At 40.6% G+C, this 20,297-nt stretch overlaps 1 protein-coding gene across 1 annotated transcript; it reads right to left on the reverse strand.

The window, feature by feature from the left end:
• Positions 1–671: 671 nt before the first annotated feature.
• Positions 672–20,100, reverse strand: LOC138610274 (tricarboxylate transport protein B, mitochondrial). The gene is made up of 9 exons (XM_069683000.1): positions 19,860–20,100; positions 9,639–9,746; positions 8,043–8,142; positions 4,085–4,223; positions 3,819–3,903; positions 3,561–3,665; positions 3,271–3,386; positions 3,084–3,157; positions 672–2,828 (listed from the first exon to the last, which is right to left on the reverse strand). The coding sequence occupies exons 1-9, from the start codon at positions 19,969–19,971 to the stop codon at positions 2,714–2,716; spliced, it is 954 nt and encodes a 317-aa protein (XP_069539101.1). The 5' UTR covers positions 19,972–20,100; the 3' UTR covers positions 672–2,713.
• Positions 20,101–20,297: the final 197 nt, after the last annotated feature.

Genomic DNA, 20,297 nt, shown 5'->3' on the forward strand with positions numbered 1-20,297 from the left:
AAGATAAGATAGAACTTTATTAATCCTAAAGGAAATTATAATGACAGATAGCTCCATAAATACACTACAAAAACAACTCAAATATAAGTGAAAATATAAAGTGTGTGAGTTCATGCAAGAGACAGCGAGAGAGCGGCTAAAAGAAAAACAATATTACAATAGTTATCTACAAAAGTAGGCAGGAAGTAATGGAGCTTTATTGTGGTTATGCTAATATTTTTGTACTTTGACTCAAGTAAAGTTTGAATGTGGTATTACAACTCAACCACAGAATTTCTGCGGACTCTCCTCAGCTCCTCGCTCACGCCAAAACGTCCACTACATACTGTCCTCATTCCAATCTTCTACAGAGAGCCGAGCATTCCTTCTCACAACAAACACTGGGGCACCGGGGATTTGAAGTGTGTGTGTGTGTGTGTGTGTGTGTGTGTGTGTGTGTGTGTGTGTGTGAGTGTGTGTGTGTGTGTGTGTGAGTGAGAGAGAGAGAGATGGATAGTTGAATCACTGGACATGAGCATCAGCCAAAACGTGAACAAAGAGTTCCCTGTTCGATTCCTCCCCTACTTGCCCCCCATGGTTTGTCCCGACGTGATCTGTAGTAACCGAACGTGCAGACGAACGAGAGGGGGAATAAAAAAAGACAACCAGTTTTCAACTTTTCAGAGGCTTGATTTATTGAAATCCCTCCACCACAAAGGACTTTACATTTTGCACGGACAGGAGGGGACGATGTTTATTGCACAGGCGTCATCATTAAGAGCTACATTGCCTCCACACACTCACACATGAACCTTGGATTACATTGATTTGCTTTAACAATAAGACTTTCTCTTGGCTATTTGGCAGGACACAATTTTGTGTGGCCAAAAGAAAAATACCCAAAAAAATGACATTGAGTCAGAGTTAGGAAAATATAATCCACCTGAATTTTAATACAATAAATACCTTTAAATTATGGCTATTTCGACGTCACTACAACATTCCTTGTATCATTTGTTTTTATACAAACAATATGACCAGAACACTTGATTTTATGACAGTAGGATAAATAAGGGGGTTTAACAGGTTAATAATAGATTGGGATATTGTTATAGAGTTATACAGTTAAAGGCACATGAGTGAGAAGTAAAAACAAACCTGGATGAAACATGATGGCACCCAAACAGAACGGCACTGTTAATTGATTAAAACACATTGTGATTCCCAGCTATTTTTTTCCATGTATGACCCCTTTAAATGAACCCATGACCTCCCCATCAAAAGTTACATGTTATGTCAACAAACGAAGACTGATTTCCTGAAATAAAAAGAACATAAATGTGTCTTTCCTTTCCAATTAATGGGCCGACGCCTGCAAGCTACTTCAGGCAGGCAACTCAAGCTGCTCTGGTTTCACACCCGACATGCGTCACACTCCACAGTCACCTGACAAACACTTCCTCCCAATTTGGCGTCTATTGAAGCTGCAAGATTTCCCGTCTCTCTCTCTGCTCTGTTCTTGCCATCGCTGCCCTGCACCAGTACTGCACTCATACTTATAGCCCCACCACCACCCCAGCATCCACCTGAAACTGCCTCAGATGTAAACAGAATAAAAATAACCGCCAAACAGTTGCGCCTCGGTTGAAGGCTAAAAGAAGCTCTGAGGTCATGTTGCGTGTTTGTCGTTTAGACTCACAGTGAAACAGCAATAAAATATTTGTTTAACATCTTAAAAACACTTTTACATCCCGACCCAAATACAGGAAACACCTGACACATGTGGCACAAGTTAACAGCTAATAGTCTCTCCACCATCTACATATTCAACATTCAACTCTCCATAAATACATCAATAAAGTTAGTCACAATATAAGTCTTTATATTCTCTCTTTTTAGGCTACTTTTGCATGTTCTCACATGAACACGCTTTCATAGTATAACAGGATTGGCATTTGGCACAGGAATAAAATACATCAGACTTTACAATAAAACTATAATGCTGGTAAATTACTAAATTAGAATCTACGCTGTATAAAAATAATTGGCATTTCATAGATGTAAAATCATTCTTTTAAAGGCTTGGTTATGGATGTAAGTGCAGTTTATGTGACTGTAAACTGCGACCGGCTGCAGTCTGACTCCTCTGGATTAGAAACCATAAGAGGCACAAGAGGAGACAGAGAGCAGCAGAACTCAAGAGGATCCAGTGAGACACCTGCAGACCTGCAGTAAACATCTGTAACACAGCTGGGAAGGACTGGAAATAATGAAGGAGGGGATTTTACAAAGCAGGTTTATGGAGAAAGTGAACCAGATAACTTCTGCTGCTAAATATGTTTATGAGCAGCCTTCAGCACGTTTTTGAGACTTGTATTAAGGTTTTGTTTCACATTTAGAAACTGATAAAGTCTCTCTAGAATGAAGCATTTTTCTCAAAGTTATTTTGCTCACTTCATAAGCCCACTTTGTGAAATCAACACTTGGTCTTGTCTTGTGTTTCTGCACACACTCCAGCTGTCCAGAAGTAAGCGACACTGAGCCCCTTTTTTGAGGCTTTCTCTCGGTGGCCCCCTCCTTTAACTTCCTGTTTGCATGCGACACTGATCTAAGTTCAGCTCTCTGTCTCGCCCTCTCACCAGCAGAGGAGGCCTGCGAAACTAAGATCTGTGTCTGATGCCTGGGAAGCAGGAAGCCGCCGCCGCCGCCCTCTGTGTACAGTACGTTCAGCAGCTCAGTCTGTCTTCCAGACCTTATTCAGGACCTTGACCACCTCCTCGTAGATGATGAAGACTATGGCCACATCGAGACACACACGACCCAGCCGAGGAACCGTTCCTTTGTAGAAACTACAGATGAACACAAAGAGAGGTAAATATTAAAAAAGGAGGCACATTAATTGATGTCTGATGCATCTCTATAAGCAGCACTACGGTAACATATACCCATAAAGATTGCATGCATTGCAGATCCATAAATAAATCACATTTTTGAACTACTACTTTTTAACTATGTTAAAGTCTTTGTCGATAGTTTTTAACAACTGTTTTATTGTATATATCTATATGAGGTGTGAAACTAAATCAATCTGAAGGTGTACTCACGCTGCCACGCCCTCATATTTTAGGATCTTTACAGCACAGTCCATTGTGCTTTTATACTTATGTGCTTCAAGACCCTTTGGAAAGAAATCAAAATGCATTATTATTTATAATAAATGACAAATGGTGGCAATAAATTAACAAGTTTGAATTTGAAAGGAGCACAAAAAACAGTAGTTTTATTATTTACCTGCATCCTTGTCTTGATGACATCCAGTGGGGTGTTTCCAAAGACACTGGCTGCTCCAGCTATGGCTCCAAAGGCTCCAGTTATCAAGGGGTTAATGGCTTTATTGGGGTCATCACCTGGTGAAAGGACACCACAGAGGAGTCAGTGACAGTGATGATGCAAATTTAGTTCTGGTATTAAAATCCTAAGACAAAGACTCTTAAGCTGGCTCTTAATTCCTAGTGTTGGTTGTTTGTTTAAATATCTCTCACACTTACAACAGACAAACATACAGCTTTATTCACACTGACCTTTGTACCAGTTCTTGAGGGAGGTCATCACATAGAATCGAATAGCCTGGTTGGACCCTTGTTTAAGGACGGTGGCAGTGAGACCCTGATATGTTCCTCTCAATCCTGACAAGGCAAAATAAATAATTATACTTCTCTTATATCTTTAAAAAACAGTCTGGATGCCACACCATTGAATTAACTCAATGTTTTCAGCTGCAGTACCCTGTGTGACCACTAGAGGTCAGGTGGGTTACATGTATTGAAGCTGGTCTTTACCTTGGTCCCTGACGATCTCTCGGACTCCGTGATAAAAGCCCTTGTATTTGGGGTTGGCTGAAGACTGGTCATGAATGAATTTAACCTTCAGAGATAAAAAAGGAACATCCAAAAGAGACAATATTGTTATACTCATTAAAAGAAGGGAGACATGCACGTTGGTGGAAAGTGCACCGATGTTTCGTCTGGCTCTTTTCCAAACATGCAGATACATTGAATGAGCACAGACACAATATGGAGCGATCACAGACCAGTTGGGAACATACCTTCACAGTTTCCATGGGACAGACCACTAACACAGCCTCCATCACCCCGGCTCCGAGCCCACACAGCAGGCCTCTGGTGCTGTCCAACCGGCCCGACTCATCCTTCGCATGGTTACTGAGGAACTCGAACACCCCAAACCTGACACACGGAACAGAACAGAGACAGCAGGGAATTATGGGAAATGTTAACCCAACAAAAAACTTCTGAGTACATCTCTGCAAAACTGCTCTATGTGGCATGTATGTTCAACTCTCTGGTTATGTTTAAATTCCTGGAAGCTATAAAAGCACAACTTTTACACTTAAAAGAACCTATAAAGAAGAATTTTATTTATTTTATTTTATTTATTAACATGGCAGGCTGGAAGTTATGAGGTTCTTTTGTTGTGTTGCCTTTTCTCTTGTTTGTTCCAGCTCCCTTTTACTTCTTTGAGGACAAAATATCAAATCATTCTGCCTTCTGATTTATGCAGTTTGAACCATCCAAGATCAATTTACAGCAAATATTTGTGCTCGATCAAAATGATTAAGTAATAAGCCAAAGTAAAACATTTCAATAAAGAAAAAAGATGACACTGCAGCTACAGCATAATAAAAAGGCTGCTGATAGAAAGATGGCTATGCTGCTCCTCATCAGCAGAAATCAGGTACTAAAGGAGGACGTTTCTGCCCCATGAATCACTGATTACCAACAAAGAAAAAAAAGGATGCACCCTGGGGCAAAAAACTTCCTTCCTATTCTGATTTCTAGCAGAGACAAACTGCTGAAAGTGCAGGAAGTGATTGAGGCTTTGACTTTATTGTCCTGACTGTGTCCTTATTAAAGATACACCAATAAAGTCTCTCTGTATCAAACGAGTGACCAAAAACAGCTGCCATGGAAGCAAGCCGAGAGAGAGACAGAGAGAGAGAGTGAGACAGAGACAGATACAGATACAGAGACAGAGAGAGAGAGAGAGAGGTGTGGTTTATGGTTTATCTCCTCAATCAGAAAATGTTGTGCCAGCGAGTCGTTTACAAGAAAGGTTATTTATAGATGGAATTGAATTGTGGTGAAGGCAGGACGCTGCCCGGTACATTTAGCAGAGAGGGGCGGGGGAGGACAGACACTTGGTCTTGATGAATGCTCTGTCTCTCCTCTCCTCTCCGTCTCTCCTCCGCCTGCTTGGGCTGCCGCCGTGGGCCGAACAAAAAAATAATCTCCTATAGTCTGCTCATACGATTTCAGTTTTCTTCTCCATCTGCCTTTCCATCCTCGGCTCATTAACCATCCACATCTGTCTCTCTCTTAGCACAGAGTTTGTTTGCTTTAAAAGAAAGATCCACACAATTAACTGACTCGCTCTGCCACGCAGGAACAAACAAAACATAAAGATAAAGCCTCTCGTCTCTCTCTTTTGCTCACCACTTGCTGACTACGAACAGCTTTCAGGCTTTGGAGAAAGAAAAATGAAAAGTCTGCGTCCCCACAGCTCTGAGACTGCACAGAAATGGAAGTGCACTTAATAACTAACCTTGTGAAACAAATGCTATTCATTAAAAGCTGCTGGGGAGAAATATACCGCTGTCACTCCTGCTGCTGTGCCAATTTACTCCTAAGTGTCCCCTCCCCGTAACAAGTGGACCAAACTTCACACTCAGAATGTGACACATCATCTTTTGGCCGACATCCACAGTCTGAGATGAGTCAGTCTGGACGGCAGAGTGCTGCCCAATCTTCATTAGAGGGTCTTTCTGCAAGGTCAGTTGTGCTGATTAGAAGAAGAGAAGGTGAAGAGGAAGGAAGGAAGGAAACAGTAAAGGGAAAGGAGGTTTGGCAGAGAGGGATGTATATATGGAAGAAGGGTTAAGTAGAGAAAAAGGTCAATGGCTCTCTCCTATGTCCTTCTCGTACCTCCCTGACAACCCTCCAGCAGACTGTACGGTGCACGATGGTGCGCAGGCAATCAGCTAATGGCATGGGGGAGGAAGAGGGTAAGGGAGGGAGAAGATGCGATAGGAGAGGGGGAGGAGAGATACAGGAGGAAAATAAAGAATGATCAAGCAGACGATTCAGAGGAAGCGGTGGTCAATGGAAAAGTGCCAAGAAAGTCTCCACAAATCAAATCTAAGTGTTTCCATCTGAACGGCTTTAATCTCTGCGTCATGTTTCACCTTCTCTTTCATCTGCTCATTGCTGCTGTTTTTCTAATTAGATCTTTCTGGAAAATAAGAGTCTAAAAAAGGTTACATTTAATAAAGACTAACAAGACAGAAAAACACATTTCTGCTCAACAATTTTTCCTTCTCCAAACTGAACAGCTCATTAGCCAGACACATGTGGAAACTGCACTGTCAAGTATTTATATCTTGTATATTATATATATATATTTATTTGCCACTTTTATACTGTGCCTTACATTGTACCATATCGTATACCTTATACTTCATATCATACTGTATTATCTCATCTGCTAAAATGCTGCTGCTATTACCCATACATGTTACTTTATCTTTAATTTGTCATTTACTCCTACTTGTATAACAGCTGTATGTTCCTCTTATTTTATTTTATCTATACTATATTTACACTGTATTTACTTACTTGCTATTTGTCTTTGTGCTGCTGCAACACCCAAATTTAAATCAATGAAGGATTATCTTCTCGTATCGTTACTGATTCACACTAATTCAAGTGATGCCAAACAGATACCTGAGAATGTATAAAGTATGAAGAGAGAGAGAGAGAGAGCTGTCACCTCTACAGCTTGCTCAAGTCAAGGTGAGTCAGGGAAATAGTGAGCAGAAAGTGGTTGCAAGTATGGTTTTACTTTTCAAAACGTAACACAGACACTCTATGAAATTAATGTTGAAATTGAGATATTTCCACATATTGTTAACAAGAGAGAGAAAATGCTGTTGGTTACCAGTACTACATTTTTAGTGCTGGTAAAGGTTATAGGTTAAATCATTTCATCATAATGTATATTTTGTTATCATATGCAATGTAGCCACTCATATGCATCTTAATATAAAATGTGAAGAAGAGCAGCCAAGAGCACATGGCCTCAACCTCTGCACTCCTCAGTGCCACATCTCCTCAGAGAAAACTCTCTCAGAGCAGAAACAGACCCTTCAGACCTCAACTGAAAAGGGTGCTGAAGTCTGACTGACACACTCATATGTACACGCGCACGCACGCACACACACACAAAGACACACACTGTACATAAACATAAACACATCCATTGACAGAGTACCAACACAAGTCTCCCTCTCTGTTCCCCCATTGAGACCCTGCCTCAGTTTGAGTGGCATCTCTGCTCCGCCTGGCTGCGCCTGTCTCTCCATCGTACAGACAGGCTCTCCCCCCAGCATAACACACACACACACACACACACACACGCACACACATACAGAAAGAAAGAAAGAAAGAGCGACCGGCAAGGAGTGAAAGAATGAAACGGATAACAAAAAGCGTCTGACTTGGTTTCGGCAACACGTGTGCGTGTGTGAGTGTGTGCGCACATGCACTGCTCTGTGTGTATAAATGTCACTGCTGTGAAAGAATAATGTAATTATACTGAAGGCCGGTGTGGCATTTATGCCTTGCCTTGTGGGTAATGGGCCAGAATAATTGGAGAGTGTGAGAGTGTGGTTTCAGGTAAAAGATCACAACGGCTAAAAGTGTTCGCGTCTCCCGGCCTTTACTCTACACGTTAGACTAATTAGACTATAAACATAAAGTCGTTTTTTTATGATAATGCCAGTTTAACCAACTCACAGGTAAGAGTGAAATTACAGCAGAATGTGACATAATTAATCCATCAATTCCTCTATTAGTACAATTTAGATTAGCTTCTTTTAATCTTTAAATAGCAATAATATTAATGAAGAGAGATTTCACCTGTTCTTTGGTAAATGTATTTGTCTTGTACCTCTGCTTAAATATTTCAGAAACTTTAAGTTCATTTCTCACCTGACGGCAGATTTGGGTATGGATCCGTACAGCAGCGAGCTCAGTCCTCTGTAGAGGCCTTTGACCCCGTGACCCTGGACCGTCTGTTTCACACAGTCAGCTGGAGGAGGACACACATGTTAGTTAGAAAAAGAGGGATACGAGGTGCTCACGGTAGCAAGTTGTTAAACTCCAGGTGTATGCTCTCACATTCGCACCGAGCCAGGTCTTCCTCAGGGCGTGGCTAGGAAGAGTCATGTCTCTTCCTAGCCACGCCCTGAGGAAGACCCGATGAGGGTCGAAACCGGTCGGCGTTTACTTCTGTAATATAGATGTTTTTTACGAGAGATGCCCTGATTTAATAAAGGCATTTTAAACGAAGTCCTTAACTCAGTGCGAGTGTGCCTGAAGAAAGCCCAGTAGCTTCCCTCCCTCAACACATATGTTAATACTGTAAACAACTCAGTACTATGTGCTCTCTTTTAACGCTGAACAATTTTTCTAGCTGTTTTCTTTTTTATATACTTGTGTGAATATCCCAGCCACCGTCATAGCTGATACGTCTTCCTTGTAATCAATGTAGTGAAACAATTATTTCCTTACATATTTTCCATGTTTCATTACACCATATAGTAAGAACGTACCAGAAACATGTTTTAACTTCTGGTTAATTAAGTCACAAAAAGTAAAAGTAACATATTGAACCACAGGCTGATATCCCCAAAACTCTGTTTGTGTTTCTCTTTGAACTTGCTTCTTCCTCTCTGAGACATCAGGCCTGTGATCCTTGTTCTGCTGTCGCACCAAGAGCACAACTGAGCTGAAAAAGCAACAGCTGTCTGCTGCGCTCATTAGCATGGTCTCCATCCTCAGAGCTCCAGCCAACATTAACACATCCTGCAAGTGTGTGTGTGCGCGCGCTGTTATGCATGGATGATACCAGTGTACATACACTGTGTGCAGTGGTCTGTCGTAAGTCATATAAACAAGCTCAGTGACAGCCTGCCAGAATCCCTAATGTACCTGGGGATGATGGGTAATTAGATAATGAGCTCCTGAGAGAGGAAGACAGGACGAAAAACAGAATCTCTGTAGATAGATAAATAGATAGATAGAAGTAGTCTGGTACATAAAACTCAATAACATTATACTGTTGTGTTGTTTGTACAACATGGTCTTTGTACAAATTAAACACATGAGCTAAGTGTTAATAAGCCACCTTTAATGGCGCTGGTGCTAATTGAGTTGCCTTTAAATAGAGCCAGGGCAGCACTTTTTCCATTCATTCATCCTGTCTTAGGTAGATGTCGGCCAGTATGAGCTTTATATCAACTTTTCTATTTTAGTAGTAGTCTCGTTGTTTTACTTCAATTTTACTGTGTTTTTTGAAGTTTTGATGATGTTAACTCACTGCAAGTTTTTATGGTGGAAAAAAGCATCTGAAAAGGATATTGCTTGATATCAGTGGGTGGTTTCTGAACTGGCAAATATTTGATTTTAAATGATATCCTGTTTTCAGCTCAATATATTGGCAAAATGGTCTAAAAGCTGAGGGTCAGCTCCTTATTAAATGTCACACACACACACACACACACACACACACACACACACACTCACCTATTCCTCTGTATTTGGGTGGATTGGCCCTCTCATCCAGCTGTAACTGGGTCTTGACGTACTCTGTGGGGAAGGTGATGCAGATCTCTATTCCTCCTGCAATTCCACCTGAGAACAATCAGAGCAGAAGTTCATCAACAATAGATTAACAACAGACGTAATTATACAACAATTAGTTCCGACCAAGTAATCTGATTGGACAAGAGGATTCCATGAGTGCTGATGAGGAGAACAACATCACTGGGACTTTTCACTCTGTGTATCACTCTGCCTCAGCCGGGTGTTCCAAATACTGCTAATTAGCATCACAGCTGACTGTGTATGTCTACATTGATCAAGCTGGTACCTCTGAATCACACAGCAGACTCGTACTTCATTGGTTGATGATAAATTAAAACAGATAAATGTACATGACAAAAAACAGCTGTAGGAGAATTGTTGAGAAAAGTTTGGGTTGCTTGGCAACAAAAGTACAGTTTCAGTTAAGATGTGGAGCTAGTTGAGTTGATGGAGCAAAAACAATCTGTTGATTATTACATTTTACTACTATTTGCTGCTTGTATAACTGTTGTATAAGAGCAGTATCACACTCACACATATTGCTTAAACTTAGCACAGCATGCCTGCCTAGCCGCAGCCTAACCGAGCCTGATTCAGTCCCCACTCGGCCTTTTGTATTGCAAGGAGGTGCCATTACGTCATGGATCATTACAGTGACTCCACAAATGGCCTTCCCTCCATAAACATTAAAGCACGGCAGCCGAGGGAGGAAGAGTAACGAGCTGAGTGAGGATAAATCAACTGGTTCTGCCACGGCTGAACTCTACAGCTGCACAGAGACACTGGGCTGTTTGAGGAGGGAACAGAAAGTGTAGAGAAAATGTAGCTGTGTCTCAAATACGTTGATTACAGAGAAGAAGCAGACAGAAAGAAAGCATGCAAGTGATTAAGTGAATGACTGAACATGTGAGTGACTGGTGGAGGGGCCAGCCTGAAGTCGCCGTTGGAGTAGACAAGGACGAGCGTCCCAAAGGCTGATGCAAAACACGGATGAGTCACGAGAGAGGAGAGAGGATGGAGAGAGAGAGAGAGAGAGAGAGGGAGAGAGAGAGGGCTGACATTAATTAAATTATCCTCTCAGCCTGCAGGGAGGGGCTCCATTACCCAGGCCAAGACCCTCCATTAACTCAATGACACAAACACACACTCACACACTGTGCGAGGAAAACACACATTGTATGGTTACACAGAAACAGACACACACACACCCCTCATAGAAATAAAAGAAATGTCTGGTCTATGATAAAACTTCTGTTAAATCATAAGGACCATTTTCCTGTACGTGATGCTTAATTGTGCCAAGTCAGGAACCCACAACCAACAAAGAATGGGAAGTGAAAAGCTGAAAAGGCTTTTTTAGCGAAAAAAGGATGGATTGTTTTAACAGGAAGTGGTTGTGATTTTGGCTGTTTCTGGGAAATACCAGACCTAAACAGATGTTTTTATTTAGTTGCAAAGATTCACAAGAACATAAACTGAACATGCTTTTTGAGACTTTTACAGAAAAGACTTTTATGCTTTACCTCGAATTAGGGCTGAACAATTAATCAAAATTTTATCTAAATCGTAATACGGCCTACTGCAATTTCCAAATCGCAGTTTGTTTCAGGTGAAATGTGTGTCAAAATACAATTTTAATTTAAATATTGTGCTGCAGAGATTCTGCAGAGTTCTGGCCTACACATCATAAGCAGACGTAAGTACCACATATCCTTTTTTTGGTACAGATCCCCACAAAAATCACACTATAATTATTTTGAATATGTTTTTCAATGAAAATGAGAATAATCAAGTCAAAATTATCATTCCCTTTAAATTTGCTAATCATGTCAAAGTTGCAATTAAAGTAAAAAATAATCAGTTAGAAAATGTTTGAAAATCATTCAGCCCTACCTAGAATATAAGAAACATCTATCTTATCAATCTATCTTAAACATGTATCCTTTTAAGACTCATCTGAAATATACAATTAGTAGAAAATTGGTGCAATCCATGTGCTTATTTAAATGTTTCTCAACTCTTGTTTTACTATCACTACAACTTCCTACAAGGGATTAAGTCATTTAGTCTTAAATCTTTTCTTAAAAAACAAGAATAATAGTATTTTAACTGCTTTTATTTGTGATCAATTGTTTCCAGGTTTTCTCAGGAGCTGGTTTAGCTCAATCAGTAGAGCAGGCGCCCCATGTAGAGAGGCCACAGTCCCATCAGCGGCTGCAGGGGACTACGGCCCTTTACTGCCCGTCATCCCCCACTCTCTTCTCCCAATATTTCCTACTGGGAAATAATTCCTATTTCCTCTTCAGCTGTCCTATCTAATAAAGGCAGAAATGACCAAAAATAATAATAAAAAGAAGATTGTAATTTTCATTATAAAAGTGTTTTGGTATGGAAGAGATAAAGAGCTAATGAAGAATTTCTGGAAAATGTTTTAAATAAGATTATCTGAATTGGACTGGGAGCTGGCAGGATTCTCTTTATGTGTGAAGACTTATAAGTCTTGACCAACTATCTGTTAGAACTGATGGATTTCACTGTGTATCCTGCCTTATTGTCACATACGACCCCAATGGCACATTACCTCACTTCCAAACATGCATAGAGTCATTGAGCTGATCAGTTTGGCACCTCTCACATGTCACTGCTGCCAACACAACCTTTATCACGGCGGCACCTCCGAGCAGAGCCTCCACTAAAGATAAAACCATATATTTAAACCAGCGCATGGACGAGGACAACGCAAACTAAATACCCTGAAAAACCTCAGACTCATCTACTTAATCTACGTCTCCTTTTCTGTGAGAGCCGCTGATTTAATAAAGGAAATCAATACAGGAAAATGGCTTTTACTTAAGGCTGCACAATCTTCTAATGTACCCACTTATCATCTCTACTAATGATTACACAGTAACAAAATTCTGATATTAAAATATCAGCAAAATCCATTGAAACAGTGCAAGCTGAATCGTGACATTCATGTGATCTTACACACACAGGCCTGTGAGCTGTAATTCTTCTAATCCTATTGGAGTAGTAAGTAATGTTGCCAGAAATCACATGATGCTGATTTTCAGCTGACCTGATCTGGGATCAGTGGGTCAGTGTGTATCTCAAGGAAGAAGTAACAATAAACCTCATTCATCTGTTTTAAGTCGGGACAGCGCAGCACGAGAAACCGACCAGCAGCAGACACACAGCACACAAGATCAATCCTCATCACGCACACACAGTCTGTGGAGGAGAAGCCGTTTGTTCGCCTTCTAGTCCATGTTTCAGTCCACTTCCAAAACACACATTCACAGATGACATCCTAAATGACTCCTGTGTCGCTGCCAGACGTGGGTTACATGAACAGAGTGGTCATTAATCTTTATCTTAGCTCGCTCCCGTCTACTGTTGTTCATTTTTCTCTCAGCAGCACCTTCCTTCCTCTCTCCTCATCCCCCAACGCCATGTTGTGTCATAAAATCAATGCTTCCTCATAGATCTTTGACACTTACTATTACACAAAAAGGAATGAAAATGGTATTGGAGTAATATTCAGAACCCAGAGGCGGTGAAAACTGGTGATAGAAATCTGCTTCCAAAGACTCTTAGAGAACGAGCTTCCACGAGCTGTGCAATAGTTTAATAAATCAAACCCTATAAGCTAATGTACTGTTGAAAGGTAACACTGTGTTCCAAGGCAAGTTAAATTATTAAATTGACATCCCTCAGCTGTGACAGCTTTCCCCCAACTCGTATTGTAGGTAGAGATGATCCTATAGCATTTTTATCCTCCCAAAACAAACTTGAATCAAGATTTGAGTATTAAATTCTTCTTGCAGTGCAATAAAAAAACTATAGGCCTACATATGATTTTGTTAAACAGCTGTATACTTCTAACCCTGTTTGGATGAGATATGGTCATATGATGACCATTATTGTGGTGTGTCAGGTCTAGTACAAAGAAGGATTCCTCACCGAAAAACAAGCTGAGCATAGAGAAACAAGCTTAGCTTGCTAACATTAGCGGCAACTGAGCTAGCTATCCCCCTTACATCCAGGAGTGTGAGAGAAATAGATTTTTCAATTTGTTGATTTTATGTTTTTACAGCTTTCAATGATATTATCTTTAAAATGTAAAACAGCCTTAAAATGTTTGCTGTGAAAACAGATTAAAAAATGTTGCTAGCTTGACTAACACACACTGTGCTAGCAGCTCACTGTTGTTAGCTATCTTCACAAGATAATCTACCTAAACTCAGTTCTTCTTTTCTGCTGTAAAACAGTAGCTGCTTGTGGCAGCCAAAGTATATTACATTGCTGTGGAGGCTAGTGTTTGGTAAATGAGGAAATAAGTTAAATTTTTGGGGGTCTAATAAACAAAGGAGTGCACTGACTGGCTTAGCCTACTTGTTGATTTTAGGATTTGATGGGCACATTTTCATAACTGGTATTGGTATCTGAATGATTTAGATGCTTCTTGGCCTAAAGTATGTGGACATGTAAGATTTATCACTAGCTCCAGTAGTAAAATGGGAAACTAATCAACAGCTGGATCGACTTTCCTGCAAATCCAGCCTGGATTTGTTCCCATTTAGCCACAAGAGCGTTAGTTTGGTCCACCACTGATGTTGGGTGATAAGGCTTAGCTCAGTCAGTGTTCAAATTCATCCCAAAAAGTTTTGATGGTGTTAAAGTTTGGGCTCCAATCAAGTTCTTCCAGATCAAACTTAGAAAATCATCTTTTTTAGGACCTTGATATTTTCAGGGGGGCATTGTCGTGTTAAAAAAGGACATGACAAAGTTAGCAGGACTTTTCCTAGATATGCCCATCTCATATTTCCTAATGCTATAAGTGATAAACGAACAATCAAACAATTTTCAGTTTACTGTAAGAAAAGAGAAAGAAAAGCAAATCATCCAAACAAGAAGCTGAAACTAGCAACTGGAACTACTTTTAACTTCTAACCACGACAGTTAGTTAATGACTTATCAATAAATCAACTTATCGTTACAGCTCCACATACTATTGAACATTCATACACATACTAATGAATGCAAGCTGCACATACTCTTTTTTTTTTTTGCAGTGCTGTAGGCACAGAGGGAGCCAGGTGATCAGGCGGACAGCCAGCTGACAGGGAGGAACAGTCTCTGAAATCCTGTCCTGCCTGCTTCAGTGACTCTAATGAGCCTCAAACACATCTGGTCCATTAAGAAGCTTCATTTTTCTGAGGAAGAAGTGACTATCCAGCATGACAGCTCCACTCCCTTCAAAACAAACATTTTCACTAGCAGCAAAGCAGCTCAAGACTCAGATCAACTTTATTTTATGAGCAGTCTCTTAAGCCAGCTATCTTTTTGAGCTCTGTTGGAGTCAAAGTTTCCCTCCTACAATAAAACTCAACCTAAAACAGTCAACAGTGTGGCTCACGTATGAATGTGTTTGTTATTGTGTAGGCCAATAAATGCCTGTGCCAGCAAATTAATAAGCAGTTTCATAGCAGGATCTATCTATTATTCATCCAGATGTTCCTTATTTAGATAATCATATCAGTTTAAATTCTCTGGAGTATTAAAGAAAGAGGCCGTATATCTTCGGTCCAAACAAAGTGCACAGCCAGAGGACTGATTACTTCAAACATGAAGTGTCTTATTAATAAAGGCATAACATTCTTGTTTGCCTGGCGCGAAACATGAAAAGAATTATTCATCTGACGTCTGGCCTTTTAGGCTTCCTCTGCCCTGAACAACGCTCCCTAATGCTACACGGGTGCTTAATTACAGGACGGATGTTGATTAATTTTACATGGAAACTGCTGAAGACCCTGCAGCACGCAGATTGTACAGTGATTTACATGAACAGGACAATCACGCACAGGTTGTTTTAACAGTGTGTACAGCTGTAGACTAGACTGCAAGGATCAATACAGTTTATTCCACAATTTAAATTTACATTACTTACATCATTTGTGATTGTTTACCTACTGATCTCCAGTTAGCCATTACAAGTTAATTTGTATCTATAGCAACTTGAAGAGGCTTGAATCAGAGTGTTTAATGCTGGTTGTGTGGTGCATTCAAGGAAGCTCTGACATCTAAGAATCTAATCTAATCTAATTAATATTGCTATTAAGCACTAATCGGTGCTCACAAACTATGCTGTCAACATTTGGTAACAATTACTGTACTCTCTACTTTCCCTCAGCCCCATAGAGCATTTTAAAGTCTTTCATCTCACTGTTTTGGCATCACAGCCCACATTTACTGTTTCACCGCTTAGTTTCCAGATGGCAGAAGGCAGCTGTTTTCACTACCAACTATAAACCACCTTCCCACAGCCAAACAACAAGACAGGCAAAAGTAAGTGGCTACCAGGTGAAGATAGGGGAGCATTTAGCAACTACAGAGCCAGATATTTCCCTCCAGACAACCTCATGAAGCCAACTGAGAAAAAGGCTGTCAAGGCCTTTAACAGATTGTTGAGGGGCAACCATCTTTCAAGTCTGAGATGTCTGTTTTTTTAACGTGTTAATTACTTGAAGACAAATGACCCTGTACTGATTATATAACTTTGACTGAAATGTATTGCTGTATTGTTTCAAGTCAAAGCTAATTACTTTCTACACAATGATGGAATAAATTAAAACCTGTGGCTGAATGACAGGCGAAGATATCACTCTAAATGTTTGGGTTTGCTCAAGATAAATATGGGGAAAGATCAGTATATTTGTTTTATAATTTATGAGATGAAACATACAAAATGGTGCGGTAATGATATCCAAAATATTTAAAAACAGAAGGACAAAAGACCATATAGAACTAAAGTGGCAGTCATAAAGGCCTGCTTTATTTAAGTAACTGCATTAATTTCTGTTTGTTTCCATGGCTGTGTTATCCCCATATCGAGCTGACAAGCTGTTACAGAGGGGGTTGCTGGGAGTGCACTGTGATTTATTATCTCGCCTCGCAGTACTCGGGGTCTGTGAGCAGCAGACCAGAGGAGAGGGAGTGACTGTGAGTGCGTCACCTGTGACGTGAGGAAACAGGGAGTAAGCGCACAGTTTGACGAGTCGTCTGAGCCTGAGAGGAGACAAGCACTCAGAAAAGCTAACTGCCTGCCCTGAGGCTGAACAGGGGAGAGAGAGGGGAGGAAAAGAGAGCAGGAAAAGTGACATAAAAACAAGCCTGTCTCAGTGTACAATCACAAAATCAAACACAAAAAAGAACTTTCTCTCTAAAGCCATCTTTGTGCTTCTTAGACTCTGCTCTGAAGATTTATAAATGAAAGCCACAACAGTGTAAGATCGACAACAGCCAGCAAACCAGGACCAGAGATCCATTTGGGCCGCTCTCACTCCCTCAGGCCTGTCACAGATAAAATGCTCCCTCCTTCTGTATCTTAACTCCAGTCATCACCAGTGGCTGCTGGGAAACCACTTGAACTAACCAATGGGAGCAGAAAGAGCCCACAGACCTCTTACAAGCTTTAAAAACCCCTCCTCCCAAACAACTACTGTGCATCCATTAAGCTCTGACCTTCTTCTTTTTGTTTTGTCCACTCAGAGCCTTCAGGCATGGACGTGTGGCACGTTTCTCCACATACTGCTAACAATAACAGATAAATCTAAACTAGCATTAGCATGCCACGCTAATAGATAAGGGAGAGGAATTTGTGTCCTGTAAAGTATCAGCTGTAGTTTTTGATTGACAATATCTCGGGTCAGATTTAAAGTGACGGTTCGTCCATCGCTGAGTCATCCCAGTGATCCAGTTTCAAAAAGGCTACACATACTGACACTTGGAAAACCTTTTTAAAGACAGTGGTAGATCAGTGATTTCTTCACAGCTGAGCTGGGAGAAGAGGTTGAGACACAGAGAATGCAATCGTGCTGCTGTTGCAAAACTGGACAGACAGGCTTGAGACGAGCTAAACGACACAGCGAGGAGGAGGAGAGGGAGCAACGCTGGGCCATATCCAGTCAATCAGGCTGCACGGGACCGAAGGGGGAGGGGAAAGGTCTCACCACAGAGCCACAGCTCCATTTCTCAGAGGCTGATAGGACGACATGAGTCAGGAGATGAGATTTAGTCTTACTCCTCTTAAAACATCATACAGTGAACTCAGCAGTTGTTTTTAAATGTTTAATCCTGTTTGAATCTTTTGTAATTGAACTATTTTATCTGTTAGAGTAAATGAGTCCAAATCACACATTGACTGAATATGAATGTAAGCACAATAAATTAAAGGAACAGCCACATACTGTAAGCCTGGAGTCATTTGTGAATGAAGTGTATTTTTCAGGGTTTTACTTCTTTTAAGTATTTTTTTTTTATTGCACCTAATTCCAGCTAGATGCTACTGTGTTGTCATTTTTGTATGGTATATGTTGCTATCACTCTATCTGAATCTAAATCTGAGATAAAGGAGGCAGTTCAATCGTGTACAAACTTACTTTTTGTCATTTATAGCAGCTGATAACACCTAAAAACTGAAACTGAAACAATGAATTAAAAATGTATTTACAATTTCATATTTTTTTCAAAAACTAAAAAACCAAATATTTCCTAAATCTTAAGATTTGATGCTTAAATTTCATGGCATGAATTGCAAAGAAAGCTGTATATATAGGGGCTTTGAACTGACTATAGGTAAAACACAAGTCACTACGGTTACTTGAACTTATGATGGGCAATTTCACTATTTTTTGGCTTTGTAACCTAAATGATTAACTTGATTGAAAAAAAAAAGGAAAAAAAACTTAAATAATCATTACTTGGAGCCCTAAAACTGCTTTTTAATCCTCAATCAAAAGGAATTCATCGAAAACAATAAAACATTCAGCATGTAAGTGTTGCCAGAGAACAAGGCTGAAATCAGCAGAAAGCAGACAGCAGCATGAAGCCTGAACACAGGAGCCGCTCTCAGAGGCTCTTCATCATCAGGAGGGGCTGCAGCCTGATCATCATCACACAGGGGGTCCAGAGGAGGTTTCAGGGGGCACAGCAGTGGCAGGGGAGGGCCCAGGTTCTGAACCTCAGCGGGGATAAATGACTAAAACAAGCATGACTGAAGTAGTGCTGAGCTGTCAATCAATCGATCTGTTAAAATGTGGATGATTGATTTAACACTTTAGTCATTTGTTAGCAAAAATACACCAAACATTTGCTGGTTACAGCTTCAGGGTAAATACTTTCTGTAGATGTAATCACATGATCTTCATCAGCAGATGCTTTTTGGTCTGGATCTGGGCATTAAAGCACCCAGAAAAATGTGAATTTGAACACATAAATCATCAGCTTCTTGTGCTCTATTTTCTCCGTCCTTTCACTTCTTTCATTTCTGATCACCACACACCTCTACATGTTCCTGACACACTGTGCAAGACTCCAGTGTATGCCTCAGTGTCACCTACAAAGCTGCATGCATCAGTCTGCTCTAACAGCATTATGTAAAGTGCACTACAGAGGTGATCTTTGGATTAAAAGGATACAATCACATCAGTGCAGTAGGTAAGATATGACGGTGCCAAGAAAACCACTATTTATCAGGACAGAGGACCAAGTTTGATGTCTTGTTTTTGGGCACGGAGCTCTCAAAAGCATTTCACTTTTACAATATCATGAAAAGGTCAAAGGGTCAACACAGTTTGAGGGGAAAATTCTGTTTCAAAAGTTTATGTCCATGTTTAAGAGGCAGGTATTACATGTCTTACACTTTCTCTGTGCAGCTGCACTGACTTCAAGCTTTCAGCTCCCAAAGCATGACAGTGAAATGTGTCACCAGAGAATGCAATTGTTTGTCATTGTTGCAACAAATCAAAAACGATGCAACAAAAATTTAAAAAGAACAGCATTATGGTATGATGACATCGTTATAAGTTTGCATTAGTTGCTTTATAATTTGTGTTACTTAGCCTACTTGATTTTTCTCTTAAAATAAGATTAAATGCAATTTTAAAACTATGAAAACTCCACGCTGTTTGAATGGTTTGCGGTTCATGTATTTACTCCGTATTTCTAATATGAGTCTAAACAGCTCCAGGAACAAGCTAACACAGTGCATTTGAAATGTATTTAAAGTACTTATCTAATATTTAACTTCAGTGTAACTCGCATAAGTGACATTTTGTCAAACTCTAGACTTTTCCGCGTGACAAACAGCGCTGAACTTACCTGCCAGGATCGCCTTCCCCGGGTGAGTTAGTTTGGCTTTCCCCGCCGGCGCCGCTGCAGCCAGACACCGTGGTCTCATAAAAGGGCTGATAAATGTGCCTTTATCCTGCATGATTACCAGGAAATACACAGTAGAAATAAAAAGAAAGCGTGGAGTCTAAATGATGTTAATCTTCTTGAGGTGGCTTTCTTTGATTTTGAAGTAGACCGGAACGCGCAACACATGGACGGCTGCGGTCTCGTGCGCTTTCCAGGATGCAGGTGATCTGAGACGCGCCCGGAGACTCCGGCGGGTCCGTGTGTTGACAGTGGGCGGATACTGGGACTGTCAAGGAAGTTGGGATGTGCTATATCGAATATCTGTTATTTGTAACCATGGTAACGCGGTAGCACGACCGTAGTAGGTCTACGTAAGCGAGCAAAGCAAACCGGAAGCAA

The sequence above is a fragment of the Semicossyphus pulcher genome, unplaced genomic scaffold (genome assembly GCF_022749685.1).
Source record: "Semicossyphus pulcher isolate SPU_LCO1_2020_fin unplaced genomic scaffold, fSemPul1.0.p SCAF_6, whole genome shotgun sequence".
Lineage (NCBI taxonomy): Eukaryota > Metazoa > Chordata > Actinopteri > Labriformes > Labridae > Semicossyphus > Semicossyphus pulcher.